The 11,461-nt window shown below is 35.6% G+C and overlaps 1 protein-coding gene and 1 pseudogene across 1 annotated transcript; both read left to right on the top strand.

Moving 5' to 3' along the window:
• Window positions 1–165: 165 nt before the first annotated feature.
• LOC149503078 (uncharacterized) lies at window positions 166–1,557 on the top strand (annotated as a pseudogene).
• Window positions 1,558–1,797: 240 nt separating this feature from the next.
• On the top strand, window positions 1,798–10,778 carry mRNA-cap (RNA guanylyltransferase and 5'-phosphatase mRNA capping enzyme). The gene is made up of 12 exons (XM_028182594.2): window positions 1,798–2,290; window positions 2,514–2,650; window positions 3,061–3,228; window positions 3,744–3,847; window positions 4,248–4,305; window positions 4,846–5,094; window positions 5,594–5,729; window positions 6,399–6,544; window positions 7,636–7,801; window positions 8,045–8,145; window positions 8,953–9,143; window positions 9,628–10,778. The coding sequence occupies exons 1-12, from the start codon at window positions 2,105–2,107 to the stop codon at window positions 9,762–9,764; spliced, it is 1,779 nt and encodes a 592-aa protein (XP_028038395.2). The 5' UTR covers window positions 1,798–2,104; the 3' UTR covers window positions 9,765–10,778.
• Window positions 10,779–11,461: the final 683 nt, after the last annotated feature.

The raw sequence follows: 11,461 nt of genomic DNA, 5'->3' as shown, positions 1-11,461 counted from the left end.
GTCTTTCTCTAGATTTTGATCTTTCGTGGAAAACTCATATTGATGTTATTTGTAAAAGAGCTGAATTAGGTTTGAATATATTAAAATCGCTAACTGGAATAAAATGGGGAGCTGATCCCAAAGTTTTAAAAACTATTTACTTTGCAACAATCCGAAGCCATTTCGGTTATGGCTGTATGTTCTTTTCGGACGCAAATTTTTCTATTCTTAAGAAATTAGATATTGTGCAAAATAGAGCATTACGAATAATTACTGGTGCTATGATGTCGTCTCCAATTAATTCCTTGGAAGTTGAGGCTGGTATTGTTCCTCTATTCATACGAAGAAGTTTTATATTAGATAATTATTGCCTTAAGCTTATTAGCCATGATAATCAAGTAACTTACAGGTATTTGAAGTATGCAAATATTCCAAATTATAATTTATAATTCCGCTTCCTAATTCTTCATCCATATCCAGTGCCGTAACGTACTTGAATTTTGAATTTCAGGATGTGGTATTTTGGTCTACCCTATTGCCTTGTTTCGAATATAACTTTCATGACATGTTGAGAGATGTGGCTGTTGATCTAATCAAGTTTAAATCTAAAAATGATTTTCTGGAGTTCCTTGAAGATAAGACTGATTTTGTTAAAGTGTATACAGATGGCTCTAAAACTAAAGCTAGAACTAGTTTTGCATTTTTTGATTCGTCCATGAACATAGCAATTTTTTCTCTGTTTTTTCGGCTGAAGTACTAGGTATTATATATGCTTTAGAGCACATTCGAGTCAATTACTCTGCAGGGGACAAAATTTTAATTCTATCTGATTCAATGAGCGCCTTGCAAGCTCTTAATAATAAATGTATTAGTGCATCTGTAAATTATTTAATTTATAAGTTAAGAAGTTGTTTGAGTTTTTTGTATATCAGAAATATATTTATTGAATTTTGCTGGGTGCCAGGTCACTCTGGTATTGTGGGTAATGAATTTGTTGATAAATTAGTCAAATCTACAAAAGATATGAATATTTCCGATTTTAAAGTTCCGTACTCAGATTTAGTTTATTCAATTAAACAAAATATGATGAAACGTTGGTCTAATTACTTGTCTAAGTCCAGAGAAACGAAAGGTAAATGGTTAGCTGAAATAGTCCCAGTACCTAGTACTAAATCTTGGTTTGATAATTTTAGATTCTTCCCGGGAAGAGCCTTTATATCGATTATTTGTAGATTACGTATAGGCCACGGCCATTTTCCTGCGCATCTTTTTAGATTAAAGTTAAGTGTATCAGCTGCATGTACTTATTGTAACTCTGGCATGTGTGATCTAGATCATATTTTTTTTAATTGTCCTGAATTCAATCAACAGAGTTTATTGTTTAATACATTATGTAAAGACACAGGCTTAAAATCTATTCCTAATTCCATTCAAGGTATTTTAAAGCTTCCACAACTATTCTCAATAGTGTATAATTTTGTACTTCACACTATAGGACGACTATGAATGTATAATTCATGAATGTATCATAGGTCTCCTGCTTATGTGCAAGTTTAATTATTTTTTTATAACGACTCATGTTCTTTTTTTGTTGTTTGTTGAACTTGTAAACTGAAAACTTGTAATTTTTTATTTTTTTATAGTAAGTTCTTGTAATTCATTTTGTCATTAATTTGTTGTTTTCATTGATTTGTAATTGTTTCTTGGTTTGGTTTGTTTCTTTTATTTGTGTTTTTATTGTAAGTTCTACTTCATGTTCTATTTTTTTGTAAAATTAGTTTAAGCTGATGGCCGTGTTGCCAATGCTTTCAATAAATTAAAAAAAAAAAATGTCAACAGCACAAAATCATAGACTGACACAGGATTTAAGGTTGTCGACAACACAAATTATCATACATTTAATAAAAAAACAATAAGCTAAAGAACACGAGAGTACTACCGATATTTGTTTATTGAATTAAAATTCAAGAAAAATTTCTGAGATTTGACTACTAGGACGATACACTGTTATTATAGTTTGTGAAGATAACTCAAAAGCAAAACGCCAGAGACACATTTTTGTATTCTTTTGGATTGTGTATAAGTTGAATCGTATTATTTAACTAGGCTTGTAGCTCTGCTGAAAATGTCGAAAAGTGATCCAGGTCCACTGCCCAGTAGGTGGTTGAATTGCCCGAGAAAGTGTACATCTTTAATAGCCCAATCGTTTTTAGCTTTTAAAACACCATTGGGCACAAAATTCAATGAAAAAGTGCCCGAAAAGTGTCGTTTTACGCCTAAAATGATTTTCGACTTCTCTAAAAGTATTAAGGTAAAAAGAGATTACTCAAGTTAATATAAAAATTAAGACTAGTTAATTTTATATTTGCATAAAAATAACAATAATATCATAAATTGAATTTGAGACTCAAAAATATACAAATATATACGAGTCATTGTATCTCATAAAATTCATTTACAATTTTGTACACACAACTTTTGAGCATGCGGTTAAATTGTTCATATCGTCTAGAAAAAAAATTGTTTTCTTTTAGAAAAAAATAGGTTTATGGATTGATCTCACAAATACAAGCAGATTTTACGATAAAGGGGAGATAGAGGAAATGGACTGTAAATATATGAAAATACAATGCAAAGGTCACGGAGAGGCACCGAGTGAAGACCAAATAAGGTTTGATGAAGTGTTATAATATTTATAATATACAATAATTATAAATTATACATTTCAGTCAATGTGAATAATAAATACAATAACTATTCATTATGAAAAATTATAGACATTTGGTTAACAGATAGGATGTGAATTACAAAGTGAAAAATATATTTAAGTTTGTTTGTTGTGTTCCATATAATCATTGACATATAATGGTGTTATGATGGGATGTTTAAAGAATCAAAATAACTAAATGCAAAAAAATAGATTTAAAAAAAATATCCCTGTTACTGGTTTAATGCCATGCTTCATGTAATTAGTACTTGTGTTATAAAAGAGGAATACAGTGTGTTGATTAATAAAAATTAGACTTATTTTGTTAGTGTTTGAAACCAGACAATGAAGTTAAAACACCTTATTGGATTCAGGGTCTTCATACACACTGTCAAGAACTTTATGAAGAAAAAACCTCTTGAGCTCATAGCTGTTCACTGCACACATGGATTTAACAGAACAGGTTTCTTGATTGTGTCTTTCATGGTTCAAGAAATGGACTGTAGTATTGAAGCTGCCTTAAAAGAGTTTAATACAAAAAGGTAAATATATTTTATGGTCTTACTTTTAATGAAATGTGTTTTGAAAATAAAATTAATGTGTCTAAATTTTCATTAACCATTCTCAAATTACATCACAAAATTACTAAGCATAAGCTTGCATTGCCTTTGGCTCGAAATTGAGAAAATAAGAACTATGTTTTTTTTATTGAGTAGCCTGTGAATGAACATATGACCCACTAGGTGTTAAGTAGTTAGAAAAGCCCACAAACACCACTGTTGTTACTGCTAAGTACCTGCCCCTGGATTATTCAGTTTTCTATGCTGTATTTATGTTTAAATCTCTTTGTTTTCAAGTAAAAATATAAAAAAAATATCACGGCCATTGAGAAGCCTGTGTGCATGTCTGCTTAAAATGATAGTAAAAAGAAATACAGCTTAAAGTTCACACAACTTCTATCAATGTAATTGTATTTCATTTTCAAGTCAGTGTCAAAGTAGTGGTATTCAGGTTATTGTTTGTTTGGGCTCCAAATATGGCTTTGTTTGATTTGCAGACCTCCAGGAATATACAAGCAAGATTACCTCACTGAATTGTTCAAATTATATGGAGATGTTGAAGATACTCCAATGGCTCCTGGAAGACCTGACTGGTGCAATGGTAAGCACAAAAATAACGTAGGTGAAATAGGCCAGACAATCTCAATTAGATCAATTTCATTGTTCATGTGGTCAACACATTGTTGACTACTGCTGTATATTAAAAAATTACTAATGCTTACATTTTATTACTTCCACATCCAATTAAGAAATAATAGCCGGTGACATGATGTAAATTTTTAGGTAATATTGCTGGTCAATGATGTGTAAAGTGCTTTCAGAAAACCATAGACTGTCTCTTATGTATTGTATAATCATTGTCCCATCTATCACTAAATGCAACTGCTTCACTGTGATTACCAATTAACAATTAGCATTGTGTCAGTCAATATGAATATATCTTATAAATTGATCCATTGTGCAATTAACCATGGAATTAAATAAATAATCTCAAATTACAGAAATAGAAGAAGAAGAATCTGATGATGACAACCCGAGTGCTACACAGGATACATCAGAGTAAGTTCTTGTTATTCCTTAGGTAAATTTTTATATTTATTAATATCTAGTCAATTCTAGTCAAACCTGACAATATTCTGCTGTGATTGGTATACAAGAATAATAACTGTTTGTTAAAATTGTTCACGTCGGTCATTGGTCGTACTTGAACTTTCAGGTTGACACTTTTGGTACGAACACATTCCATTGCCTCATAAAACTGGGTAGAATACTTATTGCTGAAGCCAGTTACTAATAGGTCTTCTTAATTGCTATAGATGACTAATAGAACTCACGAGCTACTTCCGTGTTATGAAGTTAGCAGTATGGTCTCAGTCTTTAAACGGGACTGTATGACCACATTATCTTTGTACCTAAGCAAGCAAGCTCAATTACCATAGCTTATGAGCACACGGGCCCATTTTTTCTTAACTATGAATCGAGTTCGTTTGTGAATGAGAGCAACCCTTGAATCACTTGAGGCCTCACAGACAACACGTAGAAAACCTGTTCACACTAACCCTTATTGTACAATAAACCAATTAATATATTTTCTTACAGATGTAGCGACAGGAAACAGAAGAAAGGTAAACACAATAACATGATAAAGAAGGACTTTATGCCCGGCGTTAAGAATGTTGTTCCATTTGAGATTCAACCTCGAGTGAGTGAGATACAAAAGAAAGCACAGAAGTTCTGCCACTGGAAGAGCAAAGGCTTCCCCGGCTCGCAGCCCGTGTCGATGAACATGAACAACCTGTCGCTACTCAAGAAGCCATACAGGGTCTCGTGGAAAGCAGACGGCTTCAGGTAACTGATTGTTTGATGTTGCAATAATAAAAGACAATTTAGTAGACGTGCAGACAAGATCACGGTCCTCTCGTTGTCGAGAGCGATTACTGGAGCCTATGGGCATCACCGAGAATCTACAGTGTGCCTTGAGACGTGAGGTTGAATTTTTAATAACGCAAACAGAATCGTGTATCCGAGTACAATGTTTAGTAAAAAAAATGCTTCACTATGGAAGGTGGTAGGACCTCTTGTGGGTCCGCACAGGTAGGTACCACCATCCTGCCTATATCTGCCGTGAAGCAGTAAAGCATTTCGGTTTGAAGTGTGGGGCTGCTGTTGTAACTAAACTGAGACCTCAAAACTCATATCTCAAGGTGGGTGTCGGCATTAGCGTTGCAGATGTCTATGGGCTCTGGTAACCACTTAACACCAGGTGGGCCGTGAGCTCGTCCACCCATCTAAGCAATAATAAAAATAAAAAGTACCAAACTCCACTTCCACATGTATTTCTCCTCAGATATATGATGTTAATAGACGGCGAAGACGAAGTGTACTTTTTGGACAGAGACAACTACGTATTCAAAGTTCACGGCCTCAAGTTTCTACATAAATCCGATCTGACGCATCACCTCAAGGACACTCTGCTCGATGGTGTGAGTAAAACATCACTTTTGTTTCTGTAATTCACATCAAAAAGTCCTTCTGTCATTGTTATGGCAATACTAACCGAGCACTGACGACTAAAGTGACATGTGCCCGGAATGAAACCGGTAACCTCTTGATTATGTGGCATTAGAACATTGTTTCCCGACCTTTTTTGTGCCACGCCCCACTGTAACATTTCTAAAATTTTTATGTCCCCCAACCCATAATTTTTAACATTAAAAAATTTGTTTGTTCACTTAATGACCATAAATAATAGGTTTTAGAAAGAAATCACTATGAAATTGTTATCAGAACACAGTAAGTAATATTTCAAAACATAAAAAAAAAAATACAGATTTTTTTATATTAATTTAGTGCGATGGTCCCCCTTAATTATCAAATTGCCCCCTTGTGGGGCGTGGGCCCCACGTTGAGAAACACCGCACTAGAATAAGATATTTTTTATTGCTTAGGCGAGCTCACGGCCACCTGGTGCTAAGTGGTTACCGGAGCCCATAGACATCTACAACGTAAAGGCCGCCACCCACCCTGAGATATGAGTTCGCATGATTGTTTTTTAGAAATAGACAGGGCGGGGCGTCTGGGCGGAGCTTGGAGCTCACTAGTTTGTTTTGTCTGTCTGTCTGCATTGCACTCATAGAACATTGTCACTCTAGGAGATGGTCATAGACAAGCAGAACGGCATTGAAACGCCGAGGTACTTGTGTTATGACATCATCGCCTTCGAGAACGAAGACATCGGAAAAGCTGAATTCTACCCGACAAGACTGAACTATATAAGTGAAGAAATCATCAATCCCAGGTAGGGAGAGTGGGGGGGGGGGGGGACTTGGCGTGCTGTTTGTAAACAGTCGATGGACGTGGCTTTTAGAGTTCCTCCAAATCCTCAGCAGAGACATTTAAAATTCTTTATCTTATAGCTTAGTTTGGTGGACGGACTCAACGTCGGTAAGTGGAAAAAAGATGAAGAATACGAATACAGTTCCCATATTGATTCTTACCAAGAATATTGATAGAAGCTGCATCAAAGGATGTATAATTAGATAATAGTATATAGTTTCTGTGAGAAGCGAAATCTTGGCGGACTAAAGCTTGCTAGACCTTATAAATAGGAGATCAAATATTATTTCTACGTACGGAGTACATAAAAAAAATGTTCTGTGAAAAATGAAATTCGCTTCATATCATCAAAAAGCGAATTGAGACTGTGGCGGTAACCATCATACAATACAAGATATTTGACAGATGCCTGAATCTCGCTTACGACATTTTCAAGATAAGTTCGCATATATACAATCTCCGAACAACAACATTTTACCGTCAACCGAGCAATATCACCCGCTCGGTGGAAGATCTTCCCTCCGTTGTTAGGTCTACCCACAAGACTTTAATCAATTGAGATGAAATTAAATGAAACGAAATAAAGTCTCACTGAAATGTAGGATATGTATTTACCGAGATTGTTTCAGTGGATATTTCGGAAGAACCCGAGAAGTCACGTCCCAAGACTTTTATTTAATTATCCTCCACTTGTACACTTTCGCAGATGTTAAAATAAACCACCTTTATTACACGTTAAAACTTTTAGAAACACTAAAATAAAAATAAATGTATACAGTGTGTATGTGTTTGTTAATGTATACAATAATATTATTATTTTTTATTTCTCAAAAAGAAATATACCTACCACAGAACTCTCTACAACACCCTTCGTTGACTGGTAGAGAATGCATCAGGCATTATGCACCTTTGTACATAAAGTTGAATAAATAAATAAATATAAAACAATTCACACAACTTGGCTCCTCGCATTCCGCCAAATAGTTTTAGAATAGGAATGCCAATCCCGTGTTGCCAATGTTTCAAAAGACACATACTAGTTCACTGTTGCAGGATACGGGCAATGACCAAAGGCTTAATAAGGAGAGAGAAGGAGCCATTCGGCGTGAGACGAAAAGAGTTCTGGGACATTACGATGTCGAGGCAACTACTCGGCGAGAAATTCGCCAGGCAACTCCTCCACGAACCAGATGGGCTCATATTTCAGCCGTCTCTTGAGGTCTGTCAATATTATATTATTGTTGCTCTGAAGTGGGGTCGACGTATCAGCGTCGTACATTGCGGGCTGAATTGAAATGCCCTTGAAAATTTGCCATTAAAATTAAAAATGTTCTCCCTTAGCTTACAAAAGTTACTACAACTGAATTTTGATCTAGTCAATAATAAAATTTAATGTTTCCGAAGCGAAGCGAGAACGGGTCGCTAGTACTAAATAAAATAAAATGCATTATTTTCTTTTCAGCCGTACATCGCTGGCACCTGCGACAAAGTGCTGAAATGGAAACCCGGTCACATGAACAGTTTAGATTTTCTGCTGAAAATCGACACTGAAAGCGGAGTGGGGTAATTATATTATATGAGACTGTAGTCTGTAGCCGGGTGAGGAGACGACGTCGGGACCGGACCCTTCGTGGCACGAATATAGATTACACATTTTGAAGTCGTCGTGGCCTAAAGGATAAGACGTATGCACCGGGCATTCGTGTTGAGCGATGCACCGGTGTTCCAATCCCGCAGGCGAGTATCAATTTTTCTAATGAAATACGTACTTGACAAATGTTCACGATTGACTTCCACGGTGAAGGAATAACATCGTGTAATAAAAATCAAACCCGCAAAATTATAATTTGGTAGGACCTCTTGTGAGTCCGCACGGGTAGGTACCACCGCCCTGCCCGTTTCTGCCGTGAAGCAATAATGCGTTTCGGTTTGAAGGGTGGGGCAGCCGCTGTAACTATACTGAGACCTTAGAACTTATATCTCATGGACTCCATTAACCACTTAACACCAGGTGGGCTGTGAGCTCGTCCACCCATCTAAGCAATAAATAAAAAAAATCATTATAATTTTTGACCCCTGCAAATTTATTATCCTAAAACTCTTCGCATTTTTTACTATAACTAAGTACCTTATACCATATAAATAAATTTAAAGATGCGAATGAATTTGGGATGAATATAAATTATTCCGAACAAAACTGTCTCCGCTTCGTTCTGTTTCCAGTGTACTCAGTGCGAGTTTTTTAATTCTCGAACTCCCTAAAAATTTGAGTTAACTTTTACGCGGTCGAGAACGTTAAAAAACTCTCACTAAGGACACAGTTAAACAATATGGACGTGCCTTCGAACACGTGTGCTTCTCGTATTTCAGTATCGTTAGGAAAAAAATTGGACTATTGTACGTTGGACAATGCTCGAACCCATGGGACACAATAAAGCTGACGAAAGAATTAAAAAATTATGACAACAAAATAATCGAATGTAAGTTCGAGAATAATCAGTGGGTGTTCATGCGAGAGCGGACGGACAAGTCCTTCCCCAACAGCCAGAACACGGCCATGGGTGAGTCCACGCGCTTATCTATATAATAATATTAATACGTGAAGCAAAAACTTTGTACCCCTTTTTACGAAAATCGCTGGTAGGTGGTACTGGTGGTAGGACCTCTTGCGAGTTCGCACGTGTAGGTACCACCACTCCGCCTATTTCTGCCGTGAAGCAGTAATGCGTTTCGGTTTGAAAGGTGGAGCAGCCGTTGTAAGTATACTTGAGACCTTAGAACTTATATCTCAAGGTGGGTGGCGCATTTACCTTGTAGATGTATATGGGCTCCAGTAACCACTTAACATCAGGTGGGCTGTGAGCTCATCCACCCATCTAAGCAATAATAATAAAAAACTTTTCTTATTGCTTATAGTCCGTGGTCAAATTGAGAATAAATTAAACATTATTTGTCTTTATTATACCCGAATAGCTCTACTATGAGGAATTTCAGGATTATCCATTCTTTCTGGGACACCCTGTATATACGTATATTTTATTTCAGCCGTTTGGGAATCGATCAAGAATCCCGTCACTAAAGAGATTCTGCTGCACTACATCGACAAAAAGAGATTCATTAACGACGGATCCGAATCCGGTGCGCCGCCCAGCAAGATGGCTCGCACCATGTCCGATCAGTAGAAGCGCCAATCGCATTAACGAACACCAACCAGCCGCTTCTGGTTTTGTTTCGCTACATAAATGAAATTACATTGTGTAAATAAAAGGATTAAGTGGTAAATGTTATAAATAAAAAGTTTGGGAGTTAATGTCTATGGTCTATAACCTAGACTCTAATGGTCTACACTAGATTTAAAGTCATCGTTCTCGGACTCGATAAGGGAATTATTCCGTATTCAAATTATTAAGGTGATTGACAAGTTCACGGCCTACCGAGTGTTGAGTGGTTACTGGAGCTTATAGACATCACTACGTGAACGCCATCGGCCACCTTGAGATATGAGGTCTGAGTCTCAATGGTGTAGTATAACGGCTGTCCGACCATTTTAACCAGAAAGGCAGGGCGGTGGTACCTGCCTATGCGGACCCACAAGACGTCCTACCATCAGTAACTACGGAAATTATATTTTTTGCAAGTTTTATTTTATTATAAGATATTATTCTTTCATTGTGGAAGACGTTTGCGAACATGAATTATATATGGTATTTCAGTGGAAATATTGAAAAAATTGTCAATGGGATTTGACCACCCGCTCGATACCATAAGACTCGGCGTCTTTTGCTTTAGGGCAGGATTAATTTCAAACATTTTATTAATTCATATTTTGTGGACCAGCAATGTATATTAAAGTTTTTGGAGGCATGACCAACGCACTTTCTAAACGTTTTCCATTGCGTGCAGTACAAAATAACTTTATAAGTAAAAAAAAATAGTGGACTTAGTTGTATCTTTTATCTTAGGTTTATCTTTTATATTTTTGTTCATAATGCTACACTGGGTCATTGAAGAGTCAGTTAAGGTAGAATTAATATCGATTTTGAGATATTTCAGAAGTGTCTTCTGACTTAATACTTTTGGTATTACCATTTTATGTTTACCTCAGTGCGTACATAATGTATAATAATGTGATTATGTATTAAAGTTAATGATGCTATTTATTTAACAGTGCTATAAATATAATATTAAACGCTTCAGTTCGGTTTCTCGCTTTAATGCTTCGTTGTCCATAATGATTTAATTAAGATATTCATAGTTGTAATTGTGATTAAAAAAAATCATTTATCGTTACAATAACATATGTATAGTCGGATTTTTTATTAGACGAAGTAAACTGACGTTTACTGTGTTGTCAGTTTTTGATGAAATAAAAATAGTGTTGTGACAAAGTGAACGATTGAAAAAACTCCTGAATTAATGAAATTGCCTCGATTGTCTAGTGAATAGTTAGTGTGCCGAACTGCCGATATCGGGCACGGGGTTCGAATTTTAGCCGTGCTTTGTACATACCAACGAGTTTTCGACGAAACATTATGTTCCTATGGTATCTACCTGTACTGAATACCGAGTGTTTTAAACATTAAGAAAAACATTGCGAGGAAGCTTGTAAGACTGTCCTATTTCCAATGCATCATATAGTTGAAACTATAGATGTATAAAATATAACAATTATAGGTACATAGGTAATGAAAATAAAAAAAACTGATTGTAGTTACATACTACTAGTAACATATTATTATATTGGATCACTTTAATACAATTTTATTGTAAAATATAAATAATATTCTTTTATAGTTTGAAATTAATGAGTAACTCTTCACACTCATTGTTCATTTATGTGATTGAACGAGAACTGAACGCATCACTATTACTTTAAATA

Source organism: Bombyx mandarina, chromosome 04 (assembly GCF_030267445.1).
Source record: "Bombyx mandarina strain Sakado chromosome 04, ASM3026744v2".
Lineage (NCBI taxonomy): Eukaryota > Metazoa > Arthropoda > Insecta > Lepidoptera > Bombycidae > Bombyx > Bombyx mandarina.
Note: the sequence above shows the minus strand (reverse complement) of the source record. Positions and strands in the feature narration are given on the sequence as shown.